This window comes from Octodon degus, unplaced genomic scaffold (assembly GCF_000260255.1).
Source record: "Octodon degus isolate 3935 unplaced genomic scaffold, OctDeg1.0 scaffold00042, whole genome shotgun sequence".
Classification (NCBI taxonomy): Eukaryota; Metazoa; Chordata; class Mammalia; order Rodentia; family Octodontidae; genus Octodon; species Octodon degus.
In genome coordinates this window covers 14,120,285-14,137,690 of record NW_004524618.1, presented here as the reverse complement: position 1 = coordinate 14,137,690, position 17,406 = coordinate 14,120,285, and the positions used below count along the sequence as shown (strand labels likewise).

Genomic DNA, 17,406 nt, shown 5'->3' with positions numbered 1-17,406 from the left:
TGTGTGTACATTGTTAAATATACTGGACTTCTACAGTGGACTTATCTATGTAACTAACTCTTAGATTAGAAAACTGAAGTCTGTCATAACTCCTACAAGAAATTTTCCTGTGAGGGTAACCATTTGATTTCTGAAAAACAGTTTAACCATTAAAGTTTTTTCTTTGTGGTGCTAAGGATTAGGGGCCACACTTTTTTTCAGAACCGGGGATTAAACTCTGGTCCTTGTGCTTGCCAGGGAAGCACTTATTCTACTGAGCCATTCCCCTGGCCCCCTGGTGTTAAGGATTAAACTCAGGGCCTTTCTTGTGCTAGACAAGTCAAATCTCTATACTGAACTACACTTCCAACCACAATTTAGCCACTTTTTTGAGCTATATGAGGTCTTACAATGTTTGTGCTTGAAAAGGAGCTTATATCATTGTTTGTTTTTATAATGGCAAACATGTATTTGCAGTATCCTCTGCCTGCTATTTTAAAATTTTAAAAGATATAAAAATAATCCTGCTTAAGTCCTGGAGATGTTTTCAGGAGTGGCTTGTAGTTTGATTCCACTGTTTGCCTGGTGTTTTGGTGTCCAAGGTGGAGTATAAGAAGGACCTGGAAAGTAGTAAAGGCCACAGTATCAACTACTGTGAAACGCCTCAATTCAGGAACGTGAGCAAGATCTCAAGATTCACCAGTGATGTGAGTCCACCATGCCTTAGCACTTGGGCACTTTTCTGTGAGCTTAGTTTGTAGGCCTCCTAAGAGACAATCTGTGTGGGTGAATCCATATGCCTTGGCAAAGCACGGCTTCTTACGCACAAGTACCGATGGATTTTGGCTAAGGTTGCCTGCTGGGATTGGTCCTCAGAGTGTCCTATTCTGTCACACCTTGCTGCGCCCTCTCTCTTTCCCACACTTGACTTTGTGTCCTCAGGGCAGGCTTGTCCTCTCTCTTTCCTTTTGCACCCCTGCCATGCAGCACAGTGTGCTGGTGACAGAGGCTCGCGGTGGAACATGGCTGAGCGTGCAACACCCGCTCAGTGTGGCTGTGTGCTTCCAGATCAATATGTGATCATGTCGCACCCTCATGCTCACCCCAAGAGCAAGGCAGCGTGCCCCCATCTTCCAGATGAGTCGGCAGATACTAGACACTCTCAGAGAAGGTCTCAAGATGTAACTTGAGAACACCAAGAACTTGCTCTAGGTCGTATGAGTTTTTCTCCTGCTTAGCTACATATAATAGTAGAATTGACAACCTCAGCAGACTTCAGAAGGCTAAGTGAAGAATTCACTTTGCGTAGATATAGTGACAAGTAGGATCACATCTGATATGTAGTAATATTTAAATACTTCCACAGCATAGAAACACAGTGCCCTGCCAGGGTAGGGATTTTAATGTAGGTTCATTTGAAGCTATACAGAGTTTTCTATTTGTTATCTCTCATTACATGTTGATTCTCACTTATTTTAAGCAGCATTTGGGATGAACATCACTATTTCAAATAGTTGCAATTTTTTTTTTTTTTTTTTTTTTGCAGAACTGGGGATTGAACTCAGACCCTTGCGCTTGCCAGGGAAGCGCTTATTCCACTGAGCCATCTCTCCGGCCCAAATAGTTGCAATATTGACCAAGTTTTACATTAAAGAATTTGACAAAGCTCAGTCGATTCTTTATACACCGTCATCTCCTGGTATCTAGGGGAAATTGGTTCCAGCACCCTCCTTACGAATACCAAACTTTTTTTTTTTCCCCCAGTGGTACCAGGGATCGAACTCAGGACCTTGCGCTTGCCAGGCAAGCACTTATTCCACTGAGCTATCTTCCTGGCCCAAAATCTTTTATATAGAATGGCATAGTATTTGCTTACAGCCTTCATATATTTGTGCATAGACTTTTCTAAAAAAATCTATTTGAAAAAAAATCTATTTGATATAGGGCCTCACTATGCAACTCAGACTCATAGTGCTCCTCTTATTTTCAGCTTCACAGGCTTGGGCCACCATGCTCGGTCTCAGGGGCCAGCTCACTGTGCCCAGGGAAAGGTGCGGGACAGGCGTGGGACAGGCGTGGCATGTGGTGCCAGGGATCGAACCCCAGTCCCTGTGCTCGCCTAAGCAGGCGCTTAGTCCTCAGAGCTGTCTCAGCTGGCCCAGTGCACAGACTTTAAAATTGTCTCTGGATTACTTATAGTCCTTAATACAACATAAGTATTACTTAAATAGTTGTTATATTATGTTTAAAAATGCTGGCAAGAAAATAATCTGCATACAGTATGTGTAGTACACATGCAATGTTTTGATCCATGGTTGGCTGGCTCTAGGGGTACAGATCCTGTGTGCTGAGAGGTTATTTGCATATGCAAATGAGCATTGCAGTGACTTGTGCCAGCTCCCAGCCTGGAGCTTTGCAGACAGTGCCCACACAGTCAGTGCTTGTAATAGTAAATTTTCACATTGGAAAAATCTGATAAACTTAAAATTGAAAATGTAAAAACAAATACAACATCAGATCTGCTCTGAGCTGTCAATGCCCACCAGGTGCCATTTTTTGTGTTTGTCTGCTTGTCCTGTGCTTGCTCAAAATTTAAGTTGTTAAAAAATTTTTGCTCTTGTTTATTCAGTAAGTCTCTGATTACTTAAGTACTTTATGTTTTGGATTTAGTGCATCAAGCTGGATGCTTTATCTTTAACTAGTTGGGAAGTTTGTGTTGCAAGTTGTATGTTTCCACACAGAATAAATATAAAGAGAACTACCAGAACCATATGAGGGGCCACTATGAAGGAGTTGGCATGGACAGGCGCACCCTCCACGCTCTGAAGGTCGGCAGTCTGGCCAGCAACGTGAGTGCTCTGGGCGAAGGCCTGCGAGGGTGGAGTGGGGAAGGGGGCGAGGAATTCCATCAATCCTTCTTCAACCTATACCTCTATCCTAGCCTGGAAGGACAGAGCCATAAGAGGTTCTAAATGTTAACCGATACAACTAAGGATTGGTAAAATTCCTTAAGATTTTCAAAGTCTTCATTCATTTTACCTTCCTGGTTTATAAAGTACTTAGGTCTATTATAATTGATACATCGTGATAAACATTTTCCATGTCTGAGAGATAAGGAGATATGGATACACATGATCCGTGTTTCAAATTCCATAGGTTCAAAAGCTTTTGTGATTTACTTGGATCTGGTTAGTTGGTTGGCGAGTTTGTCCACTAGTTTTGTTCGGTCATTGTGTTTATTGAGGACTTGCCGTGGCCAGGCCCTGGTCAAGGTGGTGGGATGACAAAACAGATCAGGTTCCCGTTTTCTTTTTATTGGGTAATCTATTGATTTTGCTTTGGCTTTGTTAATCCATTTCACAGATTTGCAAATGCCAGCTTATAAATCATGGACTCAACTTAAAGGACAGTGAGGGGAACTGATTTTATTATTAAAACATATAAATGTCAGATTTCCTCTGCTTGAGAATGTCAGATTTAACCCTTAGGAAGAAAATTCCAATATTCTGAAGACTTCTGATTTTTCATTTATTTTCTTGGGGTTAGCCAAGAAGGACTTTCTTTATAGACTCATAAGTGTTCCTTTTAAACAAAAATGACAAGAAATACCTTAAGTAAAAAAAAATGCAAAACAAAATAAATATGCTATAGATAGAATTTGACGAATTTTGGATTAATTAAGGAGAATTCAGATTAATTTGGGACAATAGTGTGAACTTAATTTTCCTTGGAAGTCGTAGAAATGAATTAATTTTGTTTCTGGCTACTTTATAAACAATTCTTAAGACACTCCAAAAAGTTCAAAAGAAAATGCAGACTGATTTCTCGTTCCTTGGTCTTTGGGTTTCAGGTAGCCTACAAGGCTGATTACAAACACGACATTGTGGACTACAACTACCCCGCCACTCTTACTCCTTCCTATCAAACTACAATGAAGCTGGTTCCTTTGAAAGATGTAAGTTCTCTTCTAGTAGCCCTTTGGCTTTATTGCTTGCCACTTCCTTCTGGGGTGGGGTGGGGTGGTGTGTGTGTGTGTGTGTGTGTGTGTGTGTGTGTGTGTGTGTGATGAGTCTTAGCAGCTAGATGGAAAAAAACAAGATATAGTTAGTGGAGATCGATGAGATCAAGCCAAGGTAGACTCTTTTTCCTTAGAAAGTCCGTTTGTGCATGGCTAGAAACTCAGATTTTCAATATAAAATGGGGGTGACTGGGTTTTGTGCTGAAAGTAACCTGAAGTTTAGTTTCTCCTCTTAGAATTTGGTGGGCCATATCTACTGGTTACATTTATAATAGTTATTCTGTAACAATGATGACCTTCTTAAGAAAAATCTCTGGCATCTATTAGGGACTGAAAGAAAAGAAGACAGATAGGTCTAAGTTGAGAGTAAGGGGCAGTGTTCCTATTTTTCTCAGGAGGACATTGGAACTTGTATATACCTGTTAATTATCATAGTTGTGGACTTGTAGTTAGGATTTTCCTAAACAAGATAGTATAATTAATTAAATTTATTTATTTCTAATCATGAGTTTTACTACATATTTATCATAAAATTTCTTTCAAAATACAGAAAAATACAAAGACAAGGATAAAAATTCTCTGTCACTATAGGAAGTACTTAAGATGGTTTAGAAATGAGGGAGTGTCACAGTTTAGTGCAGGTGATTTGCAATCAATGGTGTGACAAATCATTCTATGTATATTTATTGAAAGTGACTATCTTTCAAATCCCTAGTGCTCACCCCACAACTGTTAGTTGCTTTGGGTTTTCCTATTTCCTACTTTCCCCTGTCTTCTGCTCAGAGTAGGAGCTGAAGGATTTGCCTAGGTCTTACACAGCGCCCAGGACATTGGAAAATAATCATCGCTAAATAATACTCTACTGGATGGAAAGGAGCTTTTCAAATATGTAATAGAGCAGAGGATGGGAAATGGAGACATATAAGAACCTAAGTTTGCTTTTTTTTTTCCTCAGGAAATTTTGTTGGTTGACTTACTCATTTCAACCTTAACAAACTCCACAATCAAACTCAGCCATGGCCAGGGCGACTTTCTTTCTTTTCTGGCTGCATCTCTCACCTGGGGAAACTTGCTGATTGGGCACATGTTGAAACTTGACTGTGTCCTATTGCAATAGAACTCTAGAACTTATATGTAATAAATAGCATTTGTGTGCATGTGCAAGCACACGCATGCACATGCGCACACACCCCTGAGTTAGATTCCTACAACTTTGCATGTTCATTCACATGACTGATACTACCTTTGTCTATCTAAGACTGGTTCAAACTGTAGACCTGAAATATAGCCAACCCATCCCCGGGGATGTCTGCCACCATGATTAAACTGAACTGAATTGAACTAGAAATACTAGTTGAGTTTAGAGACAGATTCTCAACTGCAGCAAATGAGCCATACTCAGTCTCAGGGGTATTTTGTTCAGTCCTACATGTTAAAGATAACTGTATGAACATGTGGAAGTTGTGAATTTGCATCAAAGTCTACAAGCTCAGGGGAACATGGTCCTCACTTTCATGTGGAAGCAGTGAGCTGGGCCTGAGTGCACTACCCTCCTTTACTGTCCCTGCATGGTTCTGCTGTGAGTTCCTCAGCCCAAATGAAGGGACTTTAGTATTCAGGAAGTCTGGGGAACTGATTTCCAAGACGACTTGTGTTTGCTCCATCTGGTAGCCTTAAGGTGGTGAAATTGCTACAAAATTAAATAAGGCATGGCCTTTAATTAGAGAGCATTTCCTCTCTAGATGGATTTTTATGAACTCTAATAGTATTAAAATGGAGTCCAGCAAAAAAATTCCTTCAGAATGTAAATCGAAGCCATGGCCAGCCGTTTGTGATGTTGAAAAGATGTGATTAATTATGGAGACTGTTAATTATGTCCTGCAGAGCAAAGTAATTGTGTTCTGAGACACACTTAATGCTGACTTCTCGGGAAGAAAATGTTGTTTTACAATTTAGTTTTTGTGACATTTTAATGTGCCTGATTCTGAATTCTAATTGACTTATTATGAGCTGATAACTTTCCCTCTGAATTAATGCGTTGAGGAGTCCCAGCACCCCAATCTCATTAATAGTTGACATTGAACTGACTTTATAGTTCCTATATACTCAAGATATATAAAATTTTTCTCCTCGAATTATTAACTAAAAAGCACAACGTACTTGATGCTATCCTTTCCTGCAAATCCAACCAAACATTCTGTGGACACCTGTCGAGAACACAGCTTCTCCTAGGCCCTTCTTGCACATTCACCTGTGAATCATTTGTTTATGCCTGGAATGTATTTCCTGCCTAAACAGTACTAGTCCTGGTTATAGGGAATCTAGAAAATACCAAGTAGTAATCCCAAGTACACTAGCAATGGCATCTATGGTGTTAGCGCTTAGTGGAGAACCACCTTTAGAATCCGACGGTTGGGACTGGAATTTATACTCTGACACCTACTAGTTGGGAGACCTTCCTCAAGTCACTTAGGGCTCTGGGCCTTCGTTTCCACATCTTAAGGTATAGACAACATTAGCACCTTCCCATGGGGTGGCTGAGAGAATTAAATGAGGTAATCTGTGTGAAGCATTTGGAACAGTGCCAGCCCACTGGAAGGGCCATATGCTATCATAGTTGTTATTAGCTGGAGCTGGGACAGGCAGGGATGAAGTGGGCACAGACCCCAGGAAAGGCAAGCTGATGGCTGGTGCACCCGAAGTGGCCTTTGGGTCTAGGTTCCCCAATTCAATGATGACAACATTGAATTTTAAAATCTTTATGTAACTTGCCAGCATTTAACTATTGGAAGATGTTTATAGAATAATATGGCCGTCTTGTTCCTTTGGGATAAGTGAAGGATATGGCCATTCCTTACTCTGTGTGGATGCGTGATGACCCTCCTTTAGAGACTCACGCCTGGGGCTACATTTCCCACCAACTCTTACTTCTTCCCTAACAGGAAGGCCAGGCACTGAGTTTTGCACGCAGCTAGTGAGCTGGTTCTTCTGGACGTTTGTGATCTTTGGACTCCCCAAGGTGGGCTGCCATCCCAAGGAGGCAGCAGTAGGAGGGAGTAGAGGACAGAGAGGACAATGAAGACATAATTTAAATGCATAGGAAGTGGTGCAGTGGTGGCCAAGTGGGGCCCCGAGAAGGGCAGAGTCAGCTGCTGGAGGCACAGGGCAGAGGCCTGGATGGAAACCAAGGAGAGATAGCAGTGAGATGCAGCCAGGGCTGGGGAGTTCTTGGGCAGAGCCCAGACCTACAGAAGCGGCCACACACTGTGGGACCCTGGGTGGGCTGGGGACAATGGACAGTGAAAAAGAGAATGTATCTGTGTGTGGGGACTTTGATAGTGACTTAGTCTCTAGGACCTTGGCACCTGTAAGAGAAAGACTGAGGTGTCCTCAGGGACTGCATCAGTTTGGGGTCCTGGGATCATTGACCCTGGTTAGGGCTGTGTTGAGTTCACTCCCCCTGCACAGATACCTGCGACAGTTTTTCAGAAGAATGAATGAACAAGTAGGTGAATTAAAGGGAATCAGACAGGTGTAAGGAAAGCAGAGCAGGATAAAGGACAAACTTCCTTCTTCCTCTTTCACCTGGATTTGGGACTAACATGGTATGAAGTTGGGGAAGAGGTCACTGGTCATCTGCAACATGCAGCCTCACCTTCTTTTCTTTCATCCTGGCTCCTCTTCTCCCTGAACAGGGAACAGGGATCCCCTCAGCACAGTCCATCCCTACCACATTATCTTCTATCCCTTGATCTGCAAATCTAGACCTTTACTTCCCTGCTCTAGTTCCTTTTCCCCTGCACTAGATCTTGGTTATGTATGCTTGGAGGGAAATAAGACCATTGGATAGGAATATAATCTTGCATGCAAAGGACTAGTACTTCTGCACTCTGAAAAGCAATTTGTATTTCCTAAAGAAAAAGCTCTACTAGCCCTGTGGTAGTCTAAGCTGTACTGGAGAGTTGCCTCCTCCTCTTCAAAACCCACACTGCCTGTGCCGGTGTCAAGGCAATAGCAGTTTGCTTGGGGACTCATGCAAGGCTGGTGCACAGGCTGCAGGCATGTCAGCACTGTCCTTGCAGTGGGCCATTCGAACTCCTGTGCCCCCATCACTTGACACATATGTGACTCTGTTTGGAGTTTCTGGATTTTCTTTTCATTTTTCTTTCTTTCTTTTTCTTTCTTTCTTTCTTTCTTTCTTTCTTTCTTTCTTTCTTTCTTTCTTTCTTTCTTTTTTTTTTTTTTTTTTTCGGAACCGGGGATTGAACTCAGACCCTTGTGCTTGCCAGGGAAGCGCTTATTCTACTGAGCCATTTCCCCAGCCCCATCATTTTTCTTTTAAATTCTTTTCTTCTTTTGAAGTATGAGACATATATAGAAAGTACAGTAAGTATGGATACACCTTGAATTTTTATAAAGTGGCCTTGTGCACATTTTTATTGGGAGTTAGCCTAGGAATAGAATTATTGGGACATAGGGTAGGTGTATGTGCCAAGGTACCATGCTGGTTTGTACCAGTCTGCCTTCTGCCAGCAGTGTTATAGGAGTTTCCACAGCTCTGTCCTCGCCAACACTTGATATTATCAGCAATTTAAGTTTTCCCTCTAGAGGTGGGTTGGGAAGACTTCCTGTTGTGATTATAATACGTATTTCTCTGAATAGTAATGAGGATGAGCACCTTTTCCTGTTTCTTGGCCAGATTCTTGATCTTTTCCTGGGCACCTGTTCAAGTCATTCATTGCTCAGCACTCTGATTTCCTGCCTATTGGTGTGGAGTGCCTGTTAGTGTTCAACTGAACCTTTGCTTCCTTTTCTAATAATTTGAGAATCTTAAGTTTGATGAGGAGGGCACTAAGCAGCTTGTAGAGCTAAGAGCAGGTTCCATCTTTCTGTGCCTGTTTTCACATAGGTCAACTACAGGCAGAGCATTGACAAATTGAAGTACAGCAGTTTGGCCAGCACTCCACAGATGGTTCAAGCCAAAATCAATGCCCAGCAATTGAGCCACGTGAGTTGACCTGCATCTGCCCAGCCCAGTGTGGGGAGGCTTAGCACTTTATTAATGGTGGCATATTTCATTAGAGTCCTAGATGACCCTTTTATTTAAAATGTTTTATCATGTAAACTTTCAAGCCCTTTCAACAGTAGAGAGACTGTCCCAGTGAATAGCCATGAACCTACCACCCAGCTCAACAACCATCAACTCCTGGCCCACCTTGCTTCAGTTTTGTGCTACCTGCTTCCTTCTCTCTTATTCTTTTTTTTTTTTTTTTAAGTCCAGGCATTATATAACTTAATCTCTAAACAACTCAGTGTAAATCTCTAAAAGGTAAGGAAAAGTTAAACAGGTTTACATAATTTAATATATCACATAAAAAATAGTACTAGCAAGACAGATATCATGTGTGTCCAAAGTCCAGGGTTAATTTCTGGGTGAGATTATTTCTGAGCTGCTGTTGGATCCTTCCATCAGGAGCTGTGTGTCTTATTAGCTCTTTTGTGTCTGTGATTTAAGATAGCCTTTTCCAGTGTATTTAATCATTTCTCATTGACTCTACCTTGCACATAGCAAAGTATTCTGCACTTCTATAAGTTACAATAAATAAGCTTGTAATGGGCATGAGTAAAATAGTCACAGGGGACTTTTGCAAAGTTACAAATTTGAAGGCAGTTTTGAGGGTTTTTTTTTTGTTTGGCATCTTCAGATTATTAAATTAAAAACACACTCCAAATTACGGGCTTCTTTATAAAAGGCCTTTTCCAGAACTTTCTTCTTAATGATGGGTCTCAGGGGAAGAGACTGTCCTCCCCAGAGTTGTCCTGCCCTTATAAAAACATAACAGATGTGTTTCAAATCCAACAGGTGAATTACCGTGCTGACTATGAGAAAAATAAGTTGAACTACACATTGCCCCAGGATGTGCCTCAGATGGTGAAGGCCAAGACCAATGCCGAGCTCTTTAGTGAGGTGAGCACACCAGGGGAAGGTGGCTGTGGGGGAGGTGAGCTGGTGTGAGAAGGAAAATACCAAGAGGTTCCAACAGGCAGGGGGCGTTTTTTTTCCTGAGAGAGGTTCATCAAAGGTATCATTGTGTAATCACTTCACGTTTTACCGTCTCATGGCACATCATAGCTCACTAAAGAGGAATTGGTCACAGGAATTTGATTTTCATCATATGAGCATATATATCATGTGTGTGTACACACAATGCCCCCCCCCACACCATTATTGTCATCATCCTGGTGACTCCTAATTGGAGATTGACTGTGTGGAGGAAGTGTAAGTGTGAACAAGGACAATCTTGAGCATCTGAGTCTCTTGGGTGTCACTAGAGGGCTGGGATTAGGCCTTTCATACTGGACTCATCCATTTATGGGACAGGAGAAGAATAAAAAAGATCTCATGTGTTTTGAAAGCCAGTTCTACGCTGGGGTAGATGATATGCAATGAAATGTTAGGGACTTACCTAGTCCCCAGGAGGTATTGTGGAGACACAGGTGACAAGGGCTTGGGTATCAGCTAGGTCTGGGTTCAGATTTTGGTACAACCACTGTTTTACCTGCTGATCCTAAGTGAGCTCTTTAATTTCTCCACATTTTGTAGGCCTGATGTGAAGACTTGCCTTTGCTGAGTAGAAAGCATTAGGAAAGGGCTAGCAAACAGTTAGATATTGACAGTATCAATTCCTTACCTTGCCTATTCAGAATTTGTTTTCATAGACCATATCTAATTTACTGTCACAGCAACCTTGAGTGCAATAATATGATGTTATATTTGATATGGTAAACTAAGGCCCAAAGAGGTATTTAATGACCCAAAGTCACGTGATTAGGAAATGACAGAGCCAGGAGGAGCACGTGGGTCCTCTCTGTGTACCGAGCGACCCATTACCGTGAACTCATGTGGCCCGAGGGCTGGGGACCAATGAACTGTGTCCAGAATTATTACTACCAGTTTGAAGGTAACAAGCAAAGACTCTGGGCTGTACAGACTTACTGCAATCAACTTTGCTTTAGGGAAAAGAAATCCTCTTCAGCTCTTGGCAGGAACATTGCTCACTTGTGTTTTTGCTTTTCAGGTTAAATACAAAGAAGGCTGGGAGAAGACAAAGGGGAGAGGGTTTGAGATGAAGCTGGATGCCATATCTCTGCTGGCTGCCAAAGCCTCTGGGGAGCTTGCTAGCAACGTAGGTTTGTTCTCACTAACTCGGCAATGCATAATGAGTGGCCCCAATAGAGTGTCAGTGGTGCTGCTGAAAAAGTAATGCCGGTAGCCTGGTAAACAGCCCAATACTTGGGTCTTTTTCTGGATCAACAGAAGACTGGGAAGTCGTTTTTCAGAATTGTTCTATTTGGACTTGTTAACTAACCCCTTAGATGGCCAAGTTGTTCCCTCACTCACAGTAGACTTTCTTCTTTCTTTCAAGGTTAAATACAAAGAAGAATATGAAAAAACAAAAGGCAAAACCATAGGAACTACTGACTCAAAGCTTCTGCACTCCCTGCGGGTGACCAAAATGAGCAGTGAGGTGAACACTTTTCTATGCTCTTCCCCAATTCTCTGACTTACATTTGTGTGACATTCAAAGTTTTCTTGGGGCCTACTTGACCTGGAACTACTACCTTTTTATTGACTTCTTCCTGCAGTTTTTCTTTTTTGACTTGTGTTAGATTCTCACTGAACGGTTTCTTTATTTTGCCAAAGCACACTATTCTTGTAAAGCAGGCGAGGAGTCTGGCTATAAGGTGCCAGCACCTTCAGATCAGGCTCAGATGTGATTGGCCATATTTATTCATGCCATAGATGTTCACAAGTAATTGCTATCAACCAAATTCTATATAAGATACAAGGGCCACAACACTGCATAACTCATAGCAAGTTAAAAAGCTTAGCTTTTTGAGACTGTCCCAATCTACTTTCTGTTATCATAACAGAAGGCATAAAGGTGGTAATTCATAGAGGAAAAAAGTTTATTTTGGTACATAGTTCTGTAAAAGTCTAAGATTGGGCAGCTGCATCTGGTGAGGGCTCCGTGTTGTACTGTGATGTGTGGGAAAAGTAGCGAATGAGACAAGTGTATTGGATAGCCATGCTTCATGATAACCCATTCTTATAATAACCAGTTCAATCCCTTTGGGGAAAAATGAGCCCTGAGAGAAATGATAAGACTTCTGGAGGTGGCCTAGCTGGTTAAGCAACAACAACAACAACAACAACAACAACAACAGCAGCAACAACAACAACAACAACAACAAACAGTTAAGTCTGAATGCAGACTTGCCTGGCTCTATGGTCCAAACTTTTTTGTTGGGCCTTTTAAGCTTCTACAGAAACCATAGATAAGGGATCTGCTCCTGTAACAGCCAGGGAAAGAGTTCAGATTGGTGAGAAAGACCTCCCACAGATGAAGTGTAGGAAACCACCACTCCCAGAACACCTGCCTTATAGGACCTGGGTCAGACCTTTTTGATCACAGATGGTGACTGCCCAGAATGCCCCCTGCAAAGTATAGGTATCTTTCCTGCATTTTCACATCACCCCATCCAGAGCAAGCTCTAACTAATCAGCCTTGTTTTGGTCCATGCAAGGTTGAGTACAAGAAAGGCTTTGAAGAAAGTAAGACCCACTTCCACCTGCCCATGGACATGGTAAACATCAGGCATGCTAAGAAGGCCCAAGCTCTTGCCAGTGACCTGGATTATAGGAAGAAACTGCATGAATACACTGTGCTACCGGAAGACTTGAAGACTCAGTGGGCCAAGAAGGCTTATGGGCTCCAGAGTGAGGTAAGCCTCGCTCAGCATTGGCTCTGGCGTGTGTCTTACAACAAGAAGATACGGGCTCCAAGTGATTTTGAACCTGTGCATGAGTCTAGTACCTAACTCAAGGACTGAGGAGGGCTGCTGGAAATGTATGAGGCCCAGGGCAGAGAGGTGGGGAGGCAGAGTCTGGGCAATGGAGAGTTGAGGATGGAGGAGTGGGGCTCAGAGCCATGGCAGAAGCCAAGATGTGTTGGCAATGGTCATGAGCAAAGGAGAAGCAAATATAAAGGGTAAGTAAATCTTGTAATTTTAGTAGGTTGGCAAAGAAGGTCCTTTGTCAAAAAATAGGAGAAATGCTTTACTTGGTCAGACTTTGGTACATCTGCACTAAGGGAGGTCATGCTATTCTTGTGACCAGGTGGGCCCATGGACCTCACCTCGCAGGTAGAGATCTGCCTGGCTACAGAGCAGCGGGGAGAAGAAGTTCTGGGAAGACGAATGCATGAGTGAGGCTTTCCTACCTCTGATTGCTTTGCTCTGCATGCATCCGTGTGTCCAATGAACTCTTGGTGGATTTTCTCTTGCAGCTACGGTACAAGGCTGACCTGGCATGGATGAAGGGAGTCGGGTGGCTGACAGAGGGGAGTCTCCATTTGGAGCAGGCCAAGAAGGCTGGACAGCTGGTCAGCGAGGTAATCTGAGCTCCAGCCTCTGGCCTCCCGGAGTTCTCAACACTTAGGTTGCAGAGCATGACCTTTTCCTCTGCACCCCTCCCCTGTCTTGTACTTGGGATGTGGTTCAAAGGGTAGGGCTCACTTCATCACTGTGTATGTGTAACACACCCTGAGAACAACGCAGAGCTTTAAGAAGTCTACCAATTTATGTTAAGGAGCCTGTGCCCCAGAGCATAACTTATTATAAAAAGATGACATAAGTTGAGCACCCTTAGTCTGAAAATCTAAAATCCAAAACTTTCTGAGCGCCATCATAGTGCCCTAAGTAGAAAATTCCACACCATGACATTTGGTTCAGGCACAAAATTTTTCAAAATATTGCATAAAAGCTACCTTAAGGCTCCATGTATAAGCCAGATCTGAAACAGGTTTATTTTGTAATTGGACTTGAGTGCCATCTCCATCACATCTCATCGTGTATTGGAAATATAAAAATCTGAAATCCAAAGCGCTTTTGGTCTTAAGCCTTTTGGATAAGGGGTATCAACCTATAGTCTATTCCTCATGTTAGGGATGTGATATTCCTTCTAAAGCAGGGAGTACACTGCTGGAGGTGAGTGTTCTTCTTATGCTGTGCAGTACACTCACTACAGACTGGGGACAAATTACCAAACCTCTGGCCCTTTTTCTCCTCACACAAAAACAAGGTCGAACGAGACTCTCCCCAAGGTCTCTGTGGCCCAGGCCTGCTCGGCTCTCTGCACTATGGAAGGCTGGCTTTGGCAGCAGACAAAGGAGGACTTTTGAAGGACATTTCATTTGGAAGTGTGACTATTTCAGGAACTTTGTTTGGGATCTTCAAAAGGGATTCTTGTTTCAGGGCCAGGAAAGCGAGCTGGCACATCTCTTGTGAGTGATGATAGTAGTGATAGAGTAACCACCATTTATGGTAATGATTAATCACTGGTGTAGTTGATGGACCACTTTGAGTATGTTATTTCTATTTATAGGTCATAATGGTCCTATATGAGTAGGTATACAATTGTCCTATTAATATTCTCATTAACATATCAGGAAAGTGACATGTATGTCACACTTCAAGTAAGTAGTAGAACTGGGGTCTGTACTCAGTGTGTGTGGCCAACCATCCTAACCTTTGCCCACTAGGAAATACTGCATCCCCAAAACATATTTTGTAATTTATTCTTGTCCCTCCCCTGAACTCAACCTTCTCTCAGACCAAGACCCATTTAGAGTTAGAATACAATACGTAAATGAGGGGAGTAGAGAGAAAAACATTCTATGTTATTCCTATTACTTATCGTCTTTGAAACTTGCTGAAATCCAGATGGAGCCAGAAGACCCCATGTGTCTCAGACAGATAGGCACAGCCCTGGAAGGGGCAAGGCAGGGTCCTCCAGCCTCAGGAATGTCAGCTTCAGTATCATTGTTTTGTGTTGCCTATTAATTTTTAAGCTCTTTGAGGACCAGAAGGAACGTATCTCCTTTGCCCCTTTTGTACAACAGAATGGACTCTTGGCTCTCCCATGAATACTGATCATTTGACCAACACGGAGTCTGGGATGACTGGAAATTTCCAACAGTGGAAGAGCAATGTGACCTCCTTCCTCAGAGATGGGATAAGGAGTTTTCCTACTCAACATAACAGAGCTAGAAAGGGAACTAGAAGTCATTTTAGGGTATTCTGTTTAGAGCTTTTTTTTTTTTTTCTAAAGGGAGGAAATTTGAAGTTTCCAGTGTTCTAGTCACTGTTTGGAGGGCTTGGGTGATGTCTTCAGCACCCTTGTTGGTGGCGCTGGGAGCTATGGTAGCCTAGGCTGTAAGCTCGTCTCTGACCTCCCACCACGTGGTGCTATTGCTTCAATAGGCCATCCTCAGCAGCCGCTCTGGCTCCTGCAACAGGAGAGCTAGAGGAACTAATCTTCAGGAAAGACAAGAAGTCCCCATGGGGGACAGAATTAGCACATTTGAATATTTGCCAACTAATTTGTGCATCTGAGTCAGGGGCACAGTGAGGTCAGTGATCCCTTCAGTCATCTGGAAAATGAGAAACAGAGGGTGAGACCTACCTGACCTCTGGCCTGCTGTTTGTGGCCCTTGGTCCTCCTTCCTCAGAGCAGATGCTTCCAAGGCAGACTTGGTACAACCAGAGACACTGGCAATGGTGACACACTAAGCACACGTGGCAAGGCGTGGCTTGCATAGAAAGTATGCACTATGAAGTCTCCATCCACCCCAGTGTAAAACAGCTTCTATCTTCTCCGTTGTTTGGAAGCTCAGGACCTCGAGCTTAAGCAATGCCATAAATCTGGAGAGGCAATTTGAACCTGTCTCTGTGGCTGTGAAGTCCAACTTTTCCCTATCTAACTTTCCTATGTTGGATCTAGACTAATAAAATGAAAATACCATCTTGCACACAGTGAGACATGGGATTTGCTGAGAAGAAAAACAGAAGTTCCTGCTTGGGAATAGCAATGACACCCAGCTCACAACTGAGCAGACTGACTTGGGGCCGAGTGATTCTGTTCAAGCTACAGGAACAACTAGAATATGCTCGCCAAGGAAATGCTTGGGCCGCAGAATGTGTGCATGCATGTGTTCACATTTGTAGGGTGGTAGGAGGCAGCCCAATCCTAATGCTCTTCGGGCTTTTGCTTTGGGGACAGACAAGCTACCGGCAGAGAGCAGATGAGCAGAAGTTCACCAGCATAGCTGACAGCTCCCAGATGGAACATGCCAAGAGGAGCCAGGAGCTGCAGAGTGGGGTGAGTGCTGGGCCATCCGCTCTCCACTGAGCTGCTGTGGCATGAGCCTGGGAACTTCCGAGGACAGCTGCAGGTGCCACTTAGGTGTGATTTAGTAAGCAAGGAGCCTTCCCCTTCAGCAGGCTGGACCCAGCTTTGGGGGCGGGGCTTCCTTGTTGTTTCTGGGAACTGGACACCAGGGCTTCCTGCCTCACCCTTCCGCTTCTCCTGAGGTAGTAGAGATAGGATCAGGGCGGACCTTATTCCTTTTCTGCTTTCAGTATTTCTTTCTTTTTTTTCTTTTTTCTTTTTTCTTTTTTTTTTTTTTTCGGAACTGGGGATTGAACTCAGGTCCTTGCGCTTGCCAGGGAAGCACTTATTCTACTGAGCCATCTCCCCGGCCCTTCAGTATTTCTTAATCCCTTTGTTCTTCTGCTTTCTTCTCATCCAAGACTAATTTTGGAGCCAGTAGACAATTATCTTGGAGAAAACTGGTAGTTCCTTGGGGGAATGTGTGTGGGCCATGCTTATCTGAGCTTAAATGTGGGAGACAGCAGTGAGGTGCTGTGTGTATTATTTACGGATTAGTTAGTGCTACACACACACAAGTACACATGCACATGCGTACACACACAGACGTGCACATGTGTACACACACATGCACACACACACATGCAGATGCACTCGTTCCTGTAAGCTTGCCTGGCGCTCCCTAGCTCTCCATCCTAAAGGTGCAGGCAAATCTTTCAAAAATTATGCTTTCAACGTAACTCGAGTCCACAGAAAGCTGCAATCTGAAAACCCGATGCAGAGACTGGGAAAGAGGAGAGCAAATGCGCTAGGTCTCCTGTGGGGCAGGAGCTCCAGTCACTGCTCTCTCCCTGGGTTGCCTCCCAGAGCAGTAGGGTTGGCTACAGACGCACAGGAGGCAGAGTGTGCTTCCTATCTGTCCCACCCGGGAACCCTCTGCTGGGGTATGTTTTTACCCCATGACCATGGACAGTGCAGATGGCAACAGTTGGGAAGTCAAGGGCATCTCAAGGAGAAGATGTGAATGCAGATAACTTGGAGGGGTTTTCAGGCTGGCTCCTGACCTCAGTTAAACTTTGTTTGCTATATTCTGTCACCTAGAGTTCGTGTACACACACACACACACACACACACACACACACACACACACACAGAGTTTTTGCCAGTGGTCTTTTTT

General features: G+C 43.3%; 1 protein-coding gene across 8 annotated transcripts in view; it reads left to right on the top strand.

The window, feature by feature from the left end:
• The window catches only part of Nrap (nebulin related anchoring protein), a 69,140-nt gene that overhangs the window by 20,944 nt on the left and 30,790 nt on the right, over positions 1–17,406 (top strand). For 5 of the 8 annotated variants that reach the window (XM_023715444.1, XM_023715447.1, XM_023715446.1 and 2 more), the window contains 10 exons: positions 582–686; positions 2,721–2,828; positions 3,830–3,934; positions 8,907–9,005; positions 9,861–9,965; positions 11,077–11,184; positions 11,425–11,526; positions 12,587–12,784; positions 13,348–13,452; positions 16,122–16,220. In XM_023715444.1, coding sequence (XP_023571212.1) covers positions 582–686; positions 2,721–2,828; positions 3,830–3,934; positions 8,907–9,005; positions 9,861–9,965; positions 11,077–11,184; positions 11,425–11,526; positions 12,587–12,784; positions 13,348–13,452; positions 16,122–16,220 — 1,134 coding nt within the window. The remainder of the gene's footprint in view (positions 1–581; positions 687–2,720; positions 2,829–3,829; positions 3,935–8,906; positions 9,006–9,860; positions 9,966–11,076; positions 11,185–11,424; positions 11,527–12,586; positions 12,785–13,347; positions 13,453–16,121; positions 16,221–17,406) is intronic. The other 3 variants (XM_023715443.1, XM_023715445.1, XM_023715442.1) reach the window with 2 other exon arrangements.